The sequence below is a fragment of the Panthera leo genome, chromosome C1 (assembly GCF_018350215.1).
Source record: "Panthera leo isolate Ple1 chromosome C1, P.leo_Ple1_pat1.1, whole genome shotgun sequence".
NCBI classification, from domain to species: domain Eukaryota; kingdom Metazoa; phylum Chordata; class Mammalia; order Carnivora; family Felidae; genus Panthera; species Panthera leo.
In genome coordinates this window covers 9,140,625-9,159,105 of record NC_056686.1, presented here as the reverse complement: position 1 = coordinate 9,159,105, position 18,481 = coordinate 9,140,625, and the positions used below count along the sequence as shown (strand labels likewise).

At 47.4% G+C, this 18,481-nt stretch overlaps 1 protein-coding gene across 8 annotated transcripts in view; it reads right to left on the bottom strand.

Annotated features, from left to right (window-relative positions):
* The window catches only part of VPS13D (vacuolar protein sorting 13 homolog D), a 266,928-nt gene that overhangs the window by 50,261 nt on the left and 198,186 nt on the right, over positions 1-18,481 (bottom strand). For all 8 annotated transcript variants that reach the window (XM_042954200.1, XM_042954201.1, XM_042954202.1 and 5 more), the window contains 2 exons: positions 12,701-12,833; positions 9,504-9,699 (listed from right to left, as the gene is read on the bottom strand). In XM_042954200.1, the coding sequence (XP_042810134.1) occupies positions 9,504-9,699; positions 12,701-12,833 (329 nt within the window). The remainder of the gene's footprint in view (positions 1-9,503; positions 9,700-12,700; positions 12,834-18,481) is intronic.

The window sequence follows — 18,481 nt, the reverse complement described above, 5'->3', positions numbered from 1 at the left end:
GTAGCAAATTAAGCAAACAAGAGTCAGAGCAGTTACAAACTCCAGGGAAAAAAAAGAAACCAAAAAGGAAACATAATCATAGTAACCTAGGTAGCTTTGCTGGGAATACTGTTGACATAGTCCTAACAGTGTAAAAACTGAATACCAATTTGCCCGAAAAGGCCAATATAACTATACTGAAAAAGAGGGGGAGGGAGTATGTACGTACAGTAATAAGAAGTCGAATGAAATCAAGAAATAGCACTTTTTTTTTTTTTTTAAAGAAACACAGAGGTAAATACCTACAAATCAAAGAAGCAGCCAAAAGTGTTGTAAGTGGTTGCCTCTGGGGGAGCAAAGGTCTCAGAGGCAGGGAAAACTGAGGCGGGAGGTTGCTGGTTTTTATGTTCGGACATGCAGAAGCCTTCGACTTTTAATAGTGTGGACACATATTTACTTTGACAAAATGAAATTTAGTTTGAGAAGACAAAAAAAATGTGTTATAGTGAGGCAATGAGGGTCAAAGTCATAGCACGAAATTATATAATATTTAGTAAGAACATATAAGGCAGAAAGAGTGGAGATCTTTCGAGAGTTTTGGAAGAGCTATGATAAACCTGTTAATAAAGCCAGAAAAACTGCCTGTAACTAACCAAGCCTCCCCAGTATACACCACTGCAACACAAATTCAACTTTGTGGTTTTCCAGAACAAACAGGAAATCAGGTCACCCTCATAAAGGGGTACTTTAAGAAAGCTAGAGGAAACTTGCTCTCCTGAACACGCAAGACCAATTTAAGAATACTGATGCACAAACAGCTTGGTGATTCTCAAGAATCTGGAAGATTCTTCAAGGCAGTTTGTCCTCAAGTATTTAAATATTCTTGGCACTTATACCTATTATAGGCCTGGAACATAGTGGGAGGTCAATATTTTACCAAGCAATGAATTTCTACTGTCAGTTTGCCTATACTTGAACCAGCATGTTTATTAAGCAATTGGATCGGAATATCACACATTTAGAATTGGCTAAACTGAATAAATGGGGGCCCCTCAACAATTCAAACAAAGACACAAACTCTTAGAGGCTCTCGTCTTCTCACGAGGGATATGAAAACATGGTAAGCTGGCCTTTCACGCCTTAGGAGGTGGGCAGGTGCCAGTCACTGTCACCCGAATTGTGCTGCCGGGGTAGATCTGGAAAGTCTAGGGAACTGAGGAGCTCTGCCCTGTGTCGATCCTGACAGAACTCAGGGAGGTTCCACTGGATCCAACAAGTCCTAAGCTAGTCGGGTTAGCCAGGACTCCTGGGGCCCATCCTCCTCATAATGAGAAGCGAAGTTCGGCTCTGACTCTCCTCTGAAGTTTCCTGCAGTCCCCGGGATTTTATGATGACGCTTGTGTCACCGCTGGCGTCACCTACGTTTGAAGTACGTTTGGGTAGAATCCACTAGGGGCGGCCTCTGGTGTTAACACAGAACTGCCTCATAAAAACTGCTTTTCACAGAGAGTTCAAAGGAGCTTACCCGAATACCGTGGGTTTGTCCTGCCCCACCAGCTTCGCTAGGGGAGAAAGCTGAGGTTCTGCCCAAGTGAACTGTGACCTGTGACCCAGATATACCTTCTCCATTTCCTGAAAGAGCTGAGGGCAGTGCTAGCGGGAGCCAGCGGCCTTTGACAAGATGGGCCTTGCACTTTGAAGTAATGTGCTCCTTGCTCACCATGCTGCTGAAGTTAAAATTTATTGGGAGGGTAGGTTAAGGTGAAGGACTAAATTAGGTAAATTGTTGTAAGAGGTCTTTCTGGTATGTAATAAAATCTTTCCAGTTGTTACCTCAAGAAACCCAGTAAAAGTCAGCAGCAAACCAGGAGGGCTGACAACTGTCGGCAGGAAGCCAAGGTGAAGCATCCCATCACGGGGGCTCCTGCAGTTTAATCCACATTAATCCACCACTGCCGATTGGTGCTATTTCCCAGCAGGATGATGGATCATCACCACATTTTCACATAGAGCATCTTGTCAAGGAAATTAACCAGGCACAGGTATCTGTTGGCTGGTGGCATATTCATGGAGCCACAGAAGGTGCAAAGAGTCGCATTGTTTTACATTTCTGCAAATCTCCTTAAGTCTTGCTTAATAGAAAACAGTTGTATTTTCTTATCTGCTTGTACACTCCATCCGTGTGCACAGTATCACACACCGTGTAGCTTCTGGAAAACTCCACTGTATGTTCGTTAGAGAATATCACTATAACAGAGTTATTTAACTACCCACGTACGAATTCCTATATAAATATATAAAAATAAGTTTGACCTTATGGATCCTGGGAAAGTGGGCCTCCCTAGGGGTCCTCAAGCCATGTTTTGAGAGCCTCTGTTCTAAAAAGACCCACATGGACAAATCTTGTGCTAATGAGCAATCCGTTTCCTCTATGCAGCAAAGCAAATCCACCTAGGATATAGTTTGGTAACACTGTTAGCCAAATTTGAGTTATATAAGCCCGATATAATAAAACTCTTTTTTTTTTTTTTTGCAGAGGATTTGTGATTAAAATGCTTTATAAGTTCACGGGGCACCTGGGTGGCTCAGTCGGTTGAGCGTCCGACTTTGGCTCAGGTCACGATCTCGCGGTCCGTGGGTTCGAGCCCCGCGTCGGGCTCTGTGCTGACAGCTCGGAGCCTGGAGCCTGTTTCGGATTCTGTGCTCCCTCTCTCTCTGACCCTCCCCTGTTCGTGCTCTCTCTCTGTCTCAAAAATAAATAAATGTTAAAAAAAATTAGAAAAAAATTAAAAATTAAAAAAAAGTAAAATGCTTTACAAGTTCAATCTTATTTTTCCCCCACTTGACAAGTAAGTGAGAAACTTGGCAAGAATCTGTCTTTGAAAGGCAGTCGGACAAAAGAGTACTAAATAAAGGTACTGGGGCAAGGAAACTCTGGGCTAATTATAACCCCCAAACCTACCTTTTCTCCCCCCAAAGATTACAAGCTTTTACTTGTAACACAACACTATAGTCTTCAATCCCCTCCTGGTCTGCTGGCCCCCTATGTGCCTCAGAATTATCCCACACTCAAGCTTTCTGGGAGCAGGGGATCTGAACTCAAACCTGGATCCCCTCTTTAAGGAGGATTCCAATTTCCTGCTGGGCAAAGAGAGACAACTCTGTAAGGGAAAACCATTAAAGACACTGGGTAGAGTCATCAAAACCTAAAAGTAAGTGCACTTAGCACCTTTACAGAGGAATTCTATAAACAGGATATGACTTTTCATCCTTCTCTAACGCATAAAATACACATTTTTCTCAGGAAGAAACACACTGTTCCGTTTCTCTTGAAGTTCAAACCCAAAATCTCAAATGCAGCCATTCCAGAGTTGCACAAATCAAGTCCCCGAACGAGGAAAGGACTCCACATGTGCAATGGTTAGATTGATTCTTTAATTTTTAAATGGAAGAAACCAAAATCAGAAAGCGATTATACTTTCCATTCTATTCTCTTTGAGCAAAGACCTGCTGGTTGAGACATGAGGATTATACTTTAAGGATGCACATGACTAAATCCAATTTATTTTTGCTTTTGGAAGCAGGATTGTGCCGTTTCCAGGAAGTCAGTCATGTCTGCATGCCAAAAATGGCAAAAAATAGACACTCCTTTCTAGAAACGGTTATAATGTACCATGACCAAAAAAGTGTTTTTCCCCCCTAACAGATAATCTTGCATAAAAATGAGTCATGGGATTTCAGAAATGAAAAGTCTCTTCTCAGATAGGTGTGTGCAGGTTTCAGCCACAGATCTGAGCCTTCCATAAGTTATGTTATAATGAGAATGGCATCATGTGGAGCCTTTGAGTGAAAGGGGAGTATGGTATTTACAGTTCAGCAAGAGGGAAGATGTTAGTCTTAGAAGAAAAAAAAAAAGATCTCTCTGTTTGTGTTCCTGTGAGAGGAATTTTAACTTATAAGGCATGAAAGACTGTTAGGGTGTTTCTAAAAAATATCTTATCCTGTAACTTCATCAGCTTAATTTTAGACCCGAGCGAGAGTATCCTACATCCTAACGTAGCTCTGAAAGCGGTTTCTCCCGCGGGGGTTGCTCAGGAGGAGTGAGAAAACGGTCCATCTACCTTTGGGCATTCTCTGGAAAGGCCTGGTTTGGCAAGATCGGGAAATGGGAATAGATGGCTCTCACCTCACACACACCCAAGGGTGAGCAGAAGATAAGCAACTGGCTGCCCTACGCCCTGTGCCCCATGTGCCGCCCTTGGGCAGCAGAGGAGAGGTGTGAACGGCCCCTTCCCTCTGGGTGGACACAGCAATCATTCCTCAGTCTCACTAAAATCAAATTCCTTCTCACGATAAAACTTCGTATCACCCGATTCCCTGGCTGCCCCAAGCGGCAGATAGCTATCAAGCTCACAGACAGATACGGCTGAAGATCAGAAGCAGAGCCTCAGGGTCAAGTATGCACTAGGTTCTAGCTTTTCACTGTGTTAATACACCTGTCTTTGCGTCAGTGCTACTAAGGTCCCCAGGACTCATCCGGAAGGCTTCTCTTGAAGTTCTTCAATGAGCGTGAGAGGCAGTTGCTACAGGACGACCTGGTGCGCCTTTGTGACGGGCTGATTTTACTAGGTGGCAACTAAAAACATTAAGTCATGAAAACAAACCTGTGATAAAATGTAAGATTCGTTTAGTTTTAAGATGAAACAGAAGCTTTCCAAACAGTCCTGGGCTCGCTTCTGACCCCAGCTACACGGGGCGTAAGTCCACTCTCCTCTGCCTTAGGGGGACACTGGTGGGAAAAACTGACCGCCCTGGTGTATCCTAATAACCAGTTTGATTTTCGTGAAGATTTTAACTTTGGGAAGTTGCCTCGAGCCTCGATTCAAACCAATTCTGTTTGATGTGTTATGCGTGGATAGAAGAATTACAAGCAGTATTTCCCAACTGGGATGGAAAAGTAGTAAAAGCATTTGCCAAGTTCCCTCTGTGGACTTTTTCGCGACCTGTCCAACCTGACTGCACTCAGGCTCTGCTGACCCAAGACGGTCTTCCCCTCGATCCGGGAGAGTCGTAGGTAAGAAGCAAACACTGTAACAAAAACGGACTTTTCCTTAAGAAAATCTACGTCCATTTCATACCCGGGAGGCCGCTGGCAGAAAGTGTCTTTAGCAAATTTTGGGTGGTGTCTTGAGAGTGTTTTTACCGAAAAGGTCAAATATGCCCACCATAAATCTTTTCTGCGAAATCAACCCAGAGGTTACTCAAAAGCTCTCAGAGCAACTGGAATTTACATCTACGTGCACAACACAGGGGTCCTGGGATTCCAGAGCATTCTCAGAGTCCTGATGGCTATATTCTTAAACGTCAATCTATCATTACCCTTCGAATTCCCGTTCCTCCTTATCTAACTTAAATAAGGAGATAAAGCTCTGACACTCCTGAGCTTTGCTAAATTCGTTTAAATATTTCAAGTTCTGCCAGCTCCCGCTTCTCTCCCCATTTGGGGTCCTGACTAAAAAGGTGAAGAAATATTCTGGAGGAAACCTCAGGACCCGGCTTCATAAATCTTCATCTGCTACATTCCTAAAATGTCCTGTAACCCAAAGCCTACAACAGAGGGTATTTAGAGAAATAACCAAGCAAATACATAGCCCAGACTCCAATACTCCTCTCTCTTCAGCGTTATTTGTACTTTGTCTTGTGAAATGGCTGCTCCCGGGTCTCTGTGGCTTTGTACCCAAGTGTCTTTTCAAGGGCTCCCACCAGTTACCACCACACATGCAGGAAGAGGGCACGCGTGGCCTTGTGTGAAGGGGGCTCCCGTGGCACGGCCAGTGTGGCTGCATCTGTGCCACTTTCATAAACTTGACTTGGGAACAGACAAATGTGGCCCAACACGTAGACGAGAAGATGCAACCTGAGCCAGCAGAACGTTGCCTTGGAAAAGGCTTCTTATTTTGGTTCCAAACCACACATACTTGTCCAGTTAACAAATGCAGCAGGGGATATTGGTCTACAACATTCATGTGGAGGCCAAGGGCTCTGCGCGGCCCTCCGCCCTCTTCTCCCCCCGCCCCCACCTGCCTTCCCAAGAACGATTAGATTGCATGGAAACTTGGGGTGGGGGGGAAAGTTAGGTGACTGTCCTTGTGGAATGCCTGCACACTCCACCGAGGAGAGGAACTTGGAAGTATTTTAATCTGAGAGAACTCAAGGGGGGGCGGGGGGAGGTTCCCTATAAATAAAATCATGTTCAAATAAACACGAAAAGGAGCCAATATTTCCTGTAAGGCCACTTTTCAGATGGATTACTGGCAGGAGTATTCTTTTGCAGTCTTATGGCTTACTTTGCTATCATCTGCTTAAAATTTGAGTCATTGAAAACATAGATGCTAAGATCTAAGCCCTCACTTGGACGCAATAGTACAAAGGAAGCAGAAAGGCTTGTTCCAAGAGCAGACTCAGAGGCAGAACTCTTGGACTCCTGGGTTCTATTCCTGGCTCGGTCCCTGGGCTCAGGTCAGCCCTCGGTCAGAATCTCACTTCTAATCCCTTCAAATCATTTGTTAGTCCCTGTTGTCTAAACAGTGGGGAAAAACCCTGAGTAACACCCCTGGATCCCGTTCAGTCAACTGGGATGGTTGGAGATGGTTATAACTCACTTCCAAGAAACAGGGGTGATTTATCCCGTGGTAGAATTAGTATGTTCCTGAGAGATCCCAGTGTCATCAGAACAAACCCTCAAGGCACCGAAACGTTTCTCCACCTGCAAGAATCTGTGTTCCTTTAATGTGACTTTCAAACATAGGGCTGTCCAGCAGTTTATAGCTCCTTATGGCAGCCACATTAAAATAATTCTGGTTGGGCTTCAGACCTCTGAGAGAGAATGAAGGGACAGGTATATTTATCCCCAATTTATAGATGAAAAAACTGAGGCTTAGGGAGGTGAGGAGACTTGACCAAGGGCCCGAAGCTAACAAGGGGGTGGGGACCCAGACCTACGGCTCTCCAGGCGAAGTGTTCTTTCCTCTCTAACACACAGATCCTCACTAATAACCTACTCTGGGACCTAGACAAATGGACGGAGGGAAACTGGTCCACGTGTCTCAGCAGAAGCTGTAATGCCTTTTTAGTGCGATAAAGGGTAAAGGGCCAAAGCTCTCCGAGGCTCCCATTAGATGGTCCAGCACGTGCCCTGTGCACCTCTGCTAGCTTCGGCCGTGGTTCTCCTGCTCGTGGCTCCTCTGAGAATGGAGAGGAGATGCAGAAGCTTCTTTCCCCCTCACTTAAGCTCCCACGTCCCCAGGCGGACTACCTGGCTGCTCCTCGCTTCCCACCATAGCTTTTGTTCTGGGAGCGAAGGGCTACGAAGACAGCTGTTCCGGGAAATTTGCAGCCAAACTGCGATTAGAATGCCCGGCTACTGTTTGTGTTTAGGCAAGTCATATAGTTTCCTGTACCCCTTTTATCTGGAATGTGATTCTCTCTTCCCTTGACCTGGCCCACCCCCACGTCCACTTCAGGCTTCATCCCGACCAGCACTTCCTAGGGGGTCCCGGGGCACAACGCACAGTGCATTGGACTTCTAAACAGCACTACCCTAGAAGAGCCTTTCCTGACCCCATGGACCCCAGGTTGGCCGACCTCCTTCTCCCCCGCGCCTTCTCCAATGACACAGTCTCACAGCACCCTGGACATCTCCTGCGTCATTTGTCACAATTTCCACAAATTAGGATTACTAGGATGACTGTATGAGTCTTGTTTTAAGTTTGCTTCCCCACTGGACTGTAAGCCCTTTGAAGGCAGGGCCAGCCTTGCGCTCTGCCGTGTTCCCAACGCTGAGTTTGTAGAAAATGTTCCATTGGTATTTACTGACTAGAAATGAATGACTGACGGGATACATGGGTGACACGAAGTAGACCCTGCTGTGGCAATGCTGGACAACCAGTGAAAATGGCAAGGACACCTTTCTTGCTGCGGCAGCCAATTTATGCCTTTCTCGATAAAGGCACACTTGATAAAGGCAAAACTTTATCAAGACTTCCACACTGTAGAAATGTCGAGTCATTTCTTTCTGGTCAACACCACTGAAGTTCCCAGCACAAAACGAAATTTAAAAAATTAAACACACGTACCTCAGACCCCTTGTGAAACAAACACTCAATCCCTTGACCACTTGGGGATTTCATGAATAAGGACGGTTCCTTTGGAATTCGTAAGGGTTGCCTGCTTTTACTCATATGGTCATCAGTTCTTACTGTCCTGATGAAATACTGGGGGTAGACTTCTGGGGTTTCCAGCAGACGCAGAAAAACTAATACTTTTGAAGCCTCCCTACTGCCCCTCCCCCCACCTCCGTAAATGCTTCAAAATATACTCCAGGATTGCTCTAGCTCTGTATCTGAGAATAGAATGTAACTTAACTAAAGTAAACGCTACAGATCCTTTTGTAAAAAGCAGCTGCTTCCAGATGGAAGACATTCTGGCAGAACATATTACATGGTCCCAGTCCACAATCTTAAGCATTTCCCCTGCAGTAATGTGTCATCAGGAAGGTTTTCTGGTGACAGACAAATGGATTCACTTTAATTGGGGACGATTTCACTTCAAATCCTATTCGAGGGAGCGGCAGGGTGTGGATAAGGCCCAGGCCCGAGGCATTCTAAAAGGGCACGCTAATTCACTTGGGGAATATCTATTAACCGGGGAGCAGCAAAATCCTTCTGGGCTTAAGTGGCGTCCAGCTTGGCTGGGAACTGTAACATTCATTATAGCCTTTGTTGATAAGATCCCCAATTAGTCACTCTGAAAAAGGAAGGCTCAAATAGGCGACTGACACGAGGAGCTGTGCTCAAGCAGTTGGATTCTGTGGGATGTGGAGCCATGCGGGCTGCCCCTGGTTTCCCATCTTGGCTGGCATCGAGGCAAGATTGCATCCCACAGTGAAGCTGCCAACCTGCCTGCGGAATTCCTTTATGAGGCTGGGGGCCGGCTGGCATGTCCGAGTGGAGGGAGAACAGAGAAAGGGCAGACCCACATGGGGAACTGCAAGACAGGGACCCCAAAACCATGCCAGGAGCCCAGGAGCCAGATGCAGCCTGCAGCCCCACAGTTCTCTTAGTGGGCATATGGGGATCCAGTTCGTTTGGTGAACGGGAGATCTGTAACGGTGCAATTCTACTTCTGACCCCTCTAACGAGAAAACCAATATTTTATATATACATAAATGACAGACGCAGATACAGGTGGATAGATACAGATGTAGTTCTCAAAAAATTCATGCCCGATTTTTGCACTTGATCTTAGCCAAAAGGCTGAGAAGCGATTCATGCCCGATGTTTGCACCTTATTTTCACATATTTATATTAGGCAGGTCAGAAATTTTAGATACATGGATTCCAAGTTTTAAAAAAAATCACATCATTAAGGTGGAAAGTATATGATTAAACACATCAGCATGGATCAGGAGAGGCAGCATATCTGGGATGGAAATTGCAAAAGCGACTCCCTCCGTGACCACTGACCTGGGGCCACTGAGAGTGGCTGTGTCTCTCACCGCCTGGGCTGTTTCTGATGCAAAATCCAGGGCGCCTGCCACTGGCTTAGTTACAGTGCCCACGAGTCCTTTCCCAAGGCCAGATATGAAACCGCTGACACCCCCTTCTGTTTTCACTCCTTCCACTGTTGAGGTTATCACACTGGTCAATCCACCAATGATACCTAGAGCAAAAGAAACAAGGGCTGTTGTAACCTGGCCAAGGACAAAGCAAAAGCATTTAAAGCCGAACCTCATCAATTCCATGCACCCGGCAAGGTAACTTAGGGACATTCGGTCGACTTCTTAATAGGCTACAGGCAGGCCAACTCTAGCTGGGAAACCCAGTAGGCTTGCCCACCAAGTTGAGAGTCTGAGAGTATATATCACACGTCAGTCTCAAGTAAAGTGTGTTCCAGTTTAAAAAATCACAGAAAACCTAACAGGTTAACAGTGGCTACTTTCCAGTTTCAGAGTTTGGGAAGCATACGGGCCATCAGGAGACGACACGGACAGCAGGACTAAACCAACAGACTTTGGGGAAAGTTGGGACCCCATGAAATATAAGGCAGAGAGAACTAAACACAGCTCCTCAGTTTTCCAAGAACACTATGTGACTGGCCAACACCACCAGAAGTTTGAAACGGGTAAAAACGACTGCATGCTTTGCTGAAATTGGGTTTAGGTAATGAGTAAATCATGAGGCCTTGATGAAAGGCACCCCCCCCTTCCCCCCCGCCCAACCAAAAGCTGCCAAAACCAGCCAGGGCTCTCAATGGAGTCTGTTCCAAAGACCAACCTGGGTCAAAGAGACATTCCGAACATTTTGAAAGTTGACAGCAATGACCTTAAAGAGCCTCAAAAGTGGCCAGAGGTTGGCAGAGGCTGGAGACGACACAGGGGCTACAGGGAAGAAGGGGGGCCCTGTCCAGGGAGCACTTCCAGGATGTGTGCCAGGGACACTCACAGGATGTTTACCCTTTGACGGTGGGGGCATGAGGAAGCTCTCTAGACTCTTCAGCTCTAGTGAGACAAATCGGCAAAGGAAATCCCCTGGGTGAGAACGCACTAACAGCACTAACAATCCATAGCGTTTCTTTTGGATTCTGGGTCCGCTTGCTCCAGTGAGGCTACGGTCCTCTCCCAACCTTTGGAACCACATTCACAGAGAGGCAGACATTACTGAACCTGGCACAAGCAGGGTCTGCAGAGAAAACTGAGCCAGACTCCCAGTTTTTAAAACAAGGAGACTGAATGGATTCTGGTCCTTGTTATCATTTAAGAATTTTTTTCATCCTGGGGGCACTTGGGTGGCTCGGTCGGTTAAGCGTCTGACTCTTGATTTCGACTCAGGTCTTGATCTCGCGGTTCAAGGGATCAAGCCCCACGTCGGGTTCTGCACTGACAGCGCAGAGCCTGCTTGGGATTCTCTCTCTCTCCCTCTCTCTCTCTGCCCTTTCCCTGCTCTCTCCAAATAAATAAATTAATTAAAAAACAAAAACGAAAACAAAAAACAATGGTTTCATCCTGAAGGAGAAAGGATGTCACTCGCATACAATCCAGAGCTTCACGGAAACTCCTTGGATGAGGCTACCTGTTCCTGGAGATGCTGCACATACTGTATGAATGGTCCGTGGTTGGAGGGGATTTTGCAACCAACCCTGAACCCATCATCCATTTTTTTCAGCACACTGTCGTGTCCATCTGAAAAGTGAGGACAGCTATATTTTCTCTCCACATCCCAAGGATGCTAGACAGGTAAAGGCAATTATGCACAGTAAAGCATTTTACATTCATTAAGAACACAGTTCCTCCGACTCCCATGCACTATCATTATATTTACTAGGAAGAATGAGGAAACCTTTCACCCCACACGGCTGCCCAGCAACCAACTTTTTGAGTCCGTGAACACATTAATTTCAGCTAAATTTTACTCCTGGCTTGAATGTCTCCTTTGGGGCAGCTCCCTCTCCAGTTGGGCAGGCTTAAGAAAAGTAAAGGCATTTTGAGCCAAACCTCACAAGTGAGGAAACCCGATAAACAAAAACCCTGTCCTAAACGTTGTGTCCCAAGACTGAAAAGAATTATTTTTTCTTTTTCTTCTCCACATTCCTCCTTCTTCCAAATGCAGATAATCTGAACTTGATCAGTCTTGATACGACTTCTGATAGCTTCAGATTATTTCTAAGAATCTGGTACCAACAGCGCAGTTTCCTAACCATCCTAACCTAACTATAAGCATGAACTATATGCCAGGTATCGTGTGAGGGTCTGAAGTACAAAGGTGAATACACGATGGTCTTTCTGCTCTCCTGACTTTCCCCATCTATCAGGAAAGCAAGACACACACACAGCTGGCTAGAGACATGACCTAGACTGCCACGTGTGCCCTGATCGTCATTAATTCTGACTGGGGACAGTGGAGCAAACGTCACTTGAGTGGAGACTTCTAGGTTGAGTTGGACTCTGCCTGACAAGGAAGTGAGGCAGGGGAAGGGAGCAGAATGAACTGAGTGAGCAAGGCACGTCTGGGGAACAACACTGGGCTTCGGGTGGCTGAAATACAGCATGGCTGGGGGACAGTGGTTGGCCAAGTTGGCTGGGTTTGCATTTCCAAGGGCCTTGGATGTCACACTAAGAAGTTGTGGAGAAAAAACACAACAAAGGGCAAATGACTCGGAGGTAGAGCAGTAAAGGGCAGAATTCATACAAATTCAGAGGCTTAATACATCCATGCCATCACCTACATCTCTTGGACACCTGCATTTACAATCCAGGTGAGTGTGCATTTACACAAGACTCAAAAACATCTGGGCCACAAACCCGGCGGCCGGTTTCACATTTCACTTGCCACGGAAGGAACGCTCAGTAAGCAGGAGGCGGGTATCGAAGCGGCAATTCCGCATTCTAGAAAGGGGTTCAAATGATGATACCGTATCACATTTTGGGAACAGAAGCCAAAGAACAGGAAGGGATCGCAATGTGTGCAACGTGTTGAAAATAAATGAAGGCTTGCCACAGGCTGTAACATTTCAGTTGCGAGGAGGGTACAATAAATAGGACAGCCTGGAAGGCTCTCGGGTACACCAAGCTCCCCGGCCTGGATGTCCGCTTGCCATCAGATGGGTGAAAAGGGCCCCGAGGAACTGTGGCAGGAGAGCCGTTCTCCCGGCAGCCGTGACTTACCGTGAGCCAGGCCGTGGATGCCGGCTACGAGGTGCTCCCCGCTCGTGGCCGCGTGGTATCTGATGTACTCCCGCTCCGACTGATGCCGATTGTCCATCGTCTTCCCTAAGCCGTCCGACAGCGTCCCCGCAAACTGGAACGGATCAAACACGGAAGGAAAAGGGTTTTAAAGCCTCGGCGCTGTTTTTGCTATTTTAATGATTTTACATAAACACCTTCCCTTGCTCCTAGCTGGGATTCAGTAAATACCAATGGAGAGAGAGATTAACTGCTGAGTCACAGATACCGTGTGTCCCAGGAGACTGGTTCTCAAGGCACTGGACGCACAAGATTGGAGGACGCGGACACGGGTGGACACGAGGTTCGCAAAACGTCTACTAACCGCCCCTAATGGCATCCACCTTCCACGGTCCTACTGCAAATTTACTGAAAAAAATTAAACGTATTCCAAAATGACCCCGTGGGGGAGAGGGACGTATTGAGATTCTATAATGTTAAGGACAGAGGCTCTCTGCGCAGAGAAATCAGTGGGATTCAAAATAGGAAACACGGCACCTTGTTGCTTTAGGGTTTGGTGCCAAACCTTTTAGAGACATCAACTGCCCTAAAGCGATGTCTTCTCTTTCACTTCTTCGGCAAGTACCGAGTGCCGAGGTGCCCGGCCCCATTTGTCCACAAGGGAAAATGAAGTATATGGAAAGGCTAACAGGTCAGGTCACCTTTCGTACGTAATGGCAGACTTGAACTCATGACTTCCAGTGCAAAATCCTCCCCCACAAATCAGGGAAAGATCTTATTTATCCTGGCATTCTTTTACCAGAGAAGCTGTCTCATCCGTCAAAGCTGGATAAAAAGGACATAAAACTCTGTTTTGTCACAAGACAATCTGAAAAGGTTTAAAGTGACAGTTAATAAACCACAGGGTACTTATCCTCATCATTCAGGCATAAAGAGGAAAGGATATCAAATATATAATTAACCTTCTCGGGAAGGATCTACCAAAACAAGTGGGTTAAGTGCCAGTGACCCAGGACTAACCTTTCAGAAAACTCACAGGAATGCTATTTAGACATAGAGCTCAGCGCAAAGATTCGAGGCGAACAGCCTGCCTTGAAGGCCGAGTACACTGGGCAGCCCGGCCTTCGGGGCCTGTTTCACACTGGTCTGGCGAGGGACATTTTTTACACAGGTATGTCCTGGAAGCCACCAGGCCTGAGGCTTTGTGACACAAGGGACAGGAAAGGGGGAGTTCTGGGCCCAGAAGAAAGACGAGGGGAAGAACCAGCAACTCGAGGTAAAGCAATGGTTTCTGGAGCAAGAGAGGGGAACACACATTCCTTTCACTCAGCCTAAATGCTTTTACAATCCAGGGCAGTAATTACTGACCTTTCTGGAGATGCAGCCCCTATCATTATTTGCTTTAGGCCTTGCCTCCCCTGTCTCTCCGTGTCTAACTGGAGAGCTAAAGTTAATGAAAATTAATTTTCCAGCTGCCTTTAGGATGGAGACGCCACGGGATGTTGCAAAGCCAGCACTGTGAATCAATAAATGGGGCTTTAGTCAGGGATCCCGTCTGAGAGCCGCCGTGAGCCATGAGTTTGGGCATCTGACCAGACCGGATTCGAGTCCTGCCTCAACCACTCCCGTAGCTACAGGAGCCTGAGCGAGGTGCCCTCCTGCCGAGCCTCCCAGGTGGCATCTGCAGAGTGACGATGGTACCAACGCTGCTATGTGGCTGGAAGAATTAGTGACAGGGGCTCAGGGTATGGCATCCAGTCAGCATTCTTACTGTTATTATTAGTCAGCTACTAGTCCCAGCGGGAACATCCTGCACCATGAAGAAAGCCTTTCAAAGGTTTAGAATTATGGTCATTTGCACTAGGCTTTAACATAAACAAAAACAAACCCGCCCCCCCCCCCCCCCTTTCCAGCAGATAAACACCAGCCTCCAAAATGAGTTTCTGGAGTGGTACCATCTTTAAAATTAGAGTGCTGGATTTGGTGGTTTCCAAAATCCTTTCCAGCTCTGACAGTGTGTGATCTACGATCCAAGTCAGGACATCTTTATTAAGCACTTACTGTGGGCCCGGCCCAGATTTATGTACTGCTGGGGACACAAATACAGCCTTGGACCTATTCTCGAGGATGATGGCCTCACTGGGAAGGTAACAACCCCATACGTGAGACGGACAGCAATGAGGGTCTGCAACACAAACCGAAAGACTTGCAAATCGAGGGAGAAGAGGAAAATGTGACCCTTGTTTTAAGGGTAAAAAAAAAAAAAAAAAAAGGGAGTCCCTGCTACGTTCTGGAACTATGTAGGCTGCCGGTGTGCCGGTGTTCTCCACTCAGGGTCTGGACAAAAACACTTTTCCCTGATGCCACAGAAGAGGTGAGGCAGCGGCCAGTGAGAGAGCCCTTCTCGGAAGCGCGATGTTTCCAGAGGCGCGTGTTCTGCCTGAAGAGTGCCCAGCGGCACCCACGCTCCTTCCGGGGTTTTGTCCGGGTCTCTCCCACTTCCTCAGACTCTCGTTTTCCTTGAAAAGAGGTCTGTCCTTGGAACAGATAAGGTCCTGACTACGGATTTCTGGCTGCTGACTAGGAAGAAATGAGAAATCCTATAACACTTTCCGCCCCCCCTAAGAAAATATGATAGAATCCTCTAGGCAAACTGCCCGCCCCCACCCCCGCCCCCACCCCCAACACGAGTTCAATACCCGAGGTTTGGGAGCGAGCTCGCGCCAAAAGCTTAACTGCCAAGTGATTCTGCTACTGCCCCTTCACTCCCCCAGCACTGATTGGACCCGGGTGTTCTCAGTATAAAAATACCACATCGACCACAGCAGGGATGGGGTAAGATGACCTGACAGATCACTCTTTCCTCTAAATGCTGGATTCTTCTGTGTGCTTCGTAGCTGTGGAAAGGTGCCCACACCTACTCAGCTTACTTACCCTAGGACTTCTGTCTGAATTCCCACTTCTCTGTGGGTAAACAAATTATTCACGAAAGCCAACTGGACTGGTCTTTTGTCACTTGTGGGTCCACGTAAGGGACACAAAGAATGTTATTAGCAGGAAACTATTACCAAAGTCTTCATCCCTGTAACGGTGACTGACAACTCAGGAAATGGGAAGATGTTGAAATCCATGATCCAGCCAAACCCGTACTGATTAGAGGTTAATCAGATTTTACGGGGAGAGACTCTTTATAAGAACTAATCTGAAACCAGTGAGTTGACGGGTGCCGTGGTCAAAGAGGCTGGGCCTTGGGCCAGTCCACCGGGCTTCTGAGTATGAATCCGGGGCACCAAAAGCTTGTGGCCTTCTCTCACTGTGGGAGCACTTAGTCATACTCAATTCCACCTCTCTCATTCCCCACCTCAGTGGGAAAATAAATCATACCCCGTATCTTATTTCTCCCTCAAAGACAGGGTAAGAACACGGGCTGGAGAGGGCGGGGATTCCAGTAAAAGGACTCTGTACGGTGCCCTCCGGTACTGGTCTTCTCTGAGGCTGGGAAGTGTTATTTCACCCGTGTCCTTGAGTTAGAACACGATCGTCAAAACACAGCCGGGGTGCCCATGACAGCCACGGTGTGCCGTGTGGCGGTGACTGGGCAGGACATCCGTTACCGCCCCACCCCCAGTTCTGCCTGTGTATTTTAAAAAGAAAAGCCAAATGCAACGAGACTCAAACTCACTTTGAAATATCTTCAGAGCAGATGCTCTTGGGCATGCTCATGGATGTCAAAATGGGGAGTGAAGCTCGGAAGCAGAGATTCAGATAAGGGGAAAACTAATCTCAGAGGCAGCAGGGGAAAGGCTGAAAACCGTAAGGATATGAGCAAGCACAAAGCAGCGATGCACTGACCCACCAAGCAATCAAACATGTACAGAACACATACTGTGCGCTAGGCTAGCACACGAGAGTCCTCAATCAGAGATGGCTTCTGCCTCCTGCCTCCGAGGACCTCGGAAATAACTTCACACCTGACTTTGGATTCTGTGGCACTGAATAGCCATGAGATCATGGACAAGTAACTTCACCTCTGGGAGCCTGTGTCCTCATCTTCAAAATGGGAATGAGAATATCCACCCACGGGGAATGCCGGAACGATTAGACAATATGCGTGAAGCACTGAGCACAGAACCTGATACATACAAGGCATCCAATGAAAACAGTACTGCGTTATCTGAACTTCCATTTCTTCACCTGCAAAATGGAAATAATCAGGTCCCGTGGGGCTGTTGAGGGTTAAGCGAGATGGTGTGTATACGCAGGACTTGGCAGGTGCATCCCCGTAGAAGCGGAAGCTATGCGCCCAGGGGCAGAAAAGCCCGGGACAGACAGCATGGGCCAGGCTCGCACGCTGGGGAAGGACTAGCACTCAGAGGGAAATATGTAGACAATTTGTAACTCTCCTTGGTAAAAACGATACCTGGACACCAGAAGGAGCTTTGGGGGAGACGTAGGTCAATATAGCCCATCTTGTAGCGATTTCAAGTCCACAGAAGACTAGAAAGCTTCCAAGGAACACAACGTCCTTCAAAAAACCTGCTCTTACACTTGTGAAAACAACACAGATTTTTGTCCTTTCTTTCACTGAAGGAAGCTTTAGCATACACCACGCTTGTGAATTCTGGCCACAGTCGGAAGTCCTTAATTTCTGGAAAGCCCTATCTTCAACCGGGGGGTAAAAAAATCTCAGAGGCGCTTCAAGATGCCAGTTCTACTGCGTGGCTGACGTACCCAGTGTCAATACCCCACCTTCCAGAAAGAATCCCATTGTCCATAGAAATGGAGCCGCTACAAATTAGCCCGGGGTTTGGGGCCAGGCTCGGGACAGTTGGTTTTACAAAACTGAAATTCAAGTAGATGCTGGAATAATGCAAGAGAAAAATTCACGCTGTGTCCCTCTGTTTGCTCCGATCAGTTTTCCTGACCCTTTTATGATATTCAGCAAGCATGGGATGCCAGAGATATTTGGCCAGTGTAACAGGAGCCTGGGCTTGAATTCCCCCCCCCCCCCCCGCCCCCCGCTTCTCTGGTGTTCTTCTTTCACAGTTATTTACCTAATGGAAATTTCCTCTTTAATGTCCTCGTTCCACCGAGTAATTGCTGGTGACAGTACCTTTCCCGTCACCAGGGCAAATGGTGGCCACAAATAGTGCCAAAGGGAGAGAAGGGCCGGGGCGTGGCCGTCTGAGGGGGTCTCGCGTCCTCCCACCCAGAAAGGTGTTCGACCGCTCGGCTCAGCCACCAGCCTGGCTGCGATTCCAGGCGGTGCCGTCAGCTCCGCTAAGCGGGGGCACGTCAACTGGCAAACGCAGCTGTACGCCCGGTGCCTGAGAGCGTGGCCGATGTGCACGTGCGTCCTGGCGGCCGTGGCTCAACTCTCGAGCCTCGGTTTACCTAGCTGCAAAACACGAGACGCTCAGGGGCTGCTCTGAAGGGTTAAGGAACTAGCACAGAATGCCTGGCACCGCGTCTGGCACAGAGCAGCGGGCCCCCGATTTTTACAAGTTTCTTTTTCTTAATTTTTTTTTTTTATTCATTTTTGAGAGAGACAGACAGAGATAGTATGAGTGAGGGGAGAGGCAGAGAGAGGGGGGAGAGAGAATGCCAAGCAGGCTTCTCGCCGTCAGCGCGGAGCCCGACGCGGGGCTCAAACTCCCAAAACCGTGAGATCATGACCTGATTTGAAACCAAGGGTCAGACGCTCCACTGACTGAGCCCCCCCACCCCCCGGCGCCCCCGATTTTTTACAAGTTTCTTACAAGT